Source organism: Capsicum annuum, unplaced genomic scaffold, assembly GCF_002878395.1.
Source record: "Capsicum annuum cultivar UCD-10X-F1 unplaced genomic scaffold, UCD10Xv1.1 ctg32595, whole genome shotgun sequence".
Lineage (NCBI taxonomy): Eukaryota > Viridiplantae > Streptophyta > Magnoliopsida > Solanales > Solanaceae > Capsicum > Capsicum annuum.
The window spans coordinates 1-1,395 of record NW_025839311.1 but is presented as its reverse complement, the minus strand read 5'-3'; the positions used below and the strand labels follow the sequence as shown (position 1 = coordinate 1,395).

General features: G+C 33.0%; 1 protein-coding gene across 1 annotated transcript; it reads right to left on the bottom strand.

Moving 5' to 3' along the window:
* Positions 1-259: 259 nt before the first annotated feature.
* LOC124891243 lies at positions 260-916 on the bottom strand (the record flags this gene model as incomplete). Its single annotated transcript, XM_047403046.1, has 2 exons — positions 586-916; positions 260-447 (listed from the first exon to the last, which is right to left on the bottom strand). Coding segments are annotated over exons 1-2 (519 nt in total), but the record flags the coding sequence as incomplete, so codon positions are not given.
* Between the last annotated feature and the right edge of the window lie 479 nt (positions 917-1,395).

Below are 1,395 nucleotides of genomic sequence, written 5' to 3'. Positions count from 1 at the left end.
AAGGAGAGATATAATTGAGACTGCCGAGGAACCTTTGAAGTTGTTTTCTATCGGTAATTTCATCCGGGAATTTTGTAGCGAATTCTAATACTCGTTGGATCGGCTCAATAGAACCTTTGCAAATATTATGACCTAAGAATCTAATATTAGTTTGGAATAAACTCATTTTTGGCTTGGAAATCACTAAGCCATTTTGAATGATTACTTGTTTAAAAATATGCAGATGTTTAAAATGATTGTCAAGCGTTTTGGAGAATACTAGAATATCATCAATGTATACAACAATAAAGTCCATGTAAGGATTAAAAATATCATTCATGATTTTCTGAAATTCAGAAGGGGCGTTTTTCAAACCAAAAGGCATAACGTTCCATTCATATTGTCCAAATGGAACATTAAATGCGGTTTTGTAAGTGTGAGCTTTATCAATCTGAATTTGCCAATATCCTGATTTTAGATCAAATTTGGAAAATATGTTAGCGTCATAAAGTCGGGAGAGTAAATCCTTTTTATTTGGAATAGGATATCTAATCCATTTTAAAACTTTATTAAGAGGTTTATAATTGATTACTAACCGAGGTGTACCTCTTTCTTTTTCGGCAGCATTATTAACATAGAAAGCAGTACAAGACCAAGGAGATTTTGAGGGTTTAATGAGACCCTTTTGTAGGAGATTATCAATCTCCCTTTTGCAGAATTCAACCAATTCCGCATTCATCTGACAAGGTCGAGATTTAGTTGGAATTCTTTCTTCAGAGAAGTTATCCTCATAGGGAAGTGAAACAATATGCCGTTTTCGACTCCAGAAAGCGTTAGGATGGTCAGCACAAATATCATTCATCAACTGTGAAGAAACAGTTTTTAATTTTTCTTGTATTTTAACAGATTTCATAATTTCAGGGGTAGTAATACTCATTACTTCTAATTGTAAAAAATTAAGTTGTTTTTGCTTTATATCAATAAGAGCGTTAATATCACGAGTGACAGGTTGAGTAATAAAAGAATAAGAGATGGGCTGATTTTTATAGGTAGCGCTAAATCCCTTTTCGTCAATATGAGTGTAGGGATATATAGCATTTATAAACGGAGTTCCTAAAATAATAGGAGGATAAATCTGATTTTTTACGAGAAAGAAAAAGTGAGGAATACAAGATTTATCTCGACAAATATGGGCATGAGGTAGTTTATAATTAATGTCAAGAGAGTGGCCAGTTGCAGACTTCACTAGATGAGTAGTTTTTTCGAAGTACTTCGTAGGGATTAATCCTTCTTGAATACAACTAACGTCTGCCCCACTGTCAATCATGGCGACATTAGTGATAAAGAATTCTTTATTGACTAAAATGGTACAATTAATATACCATTTATGAGCAGTAACAATTTGTAACATCCCTA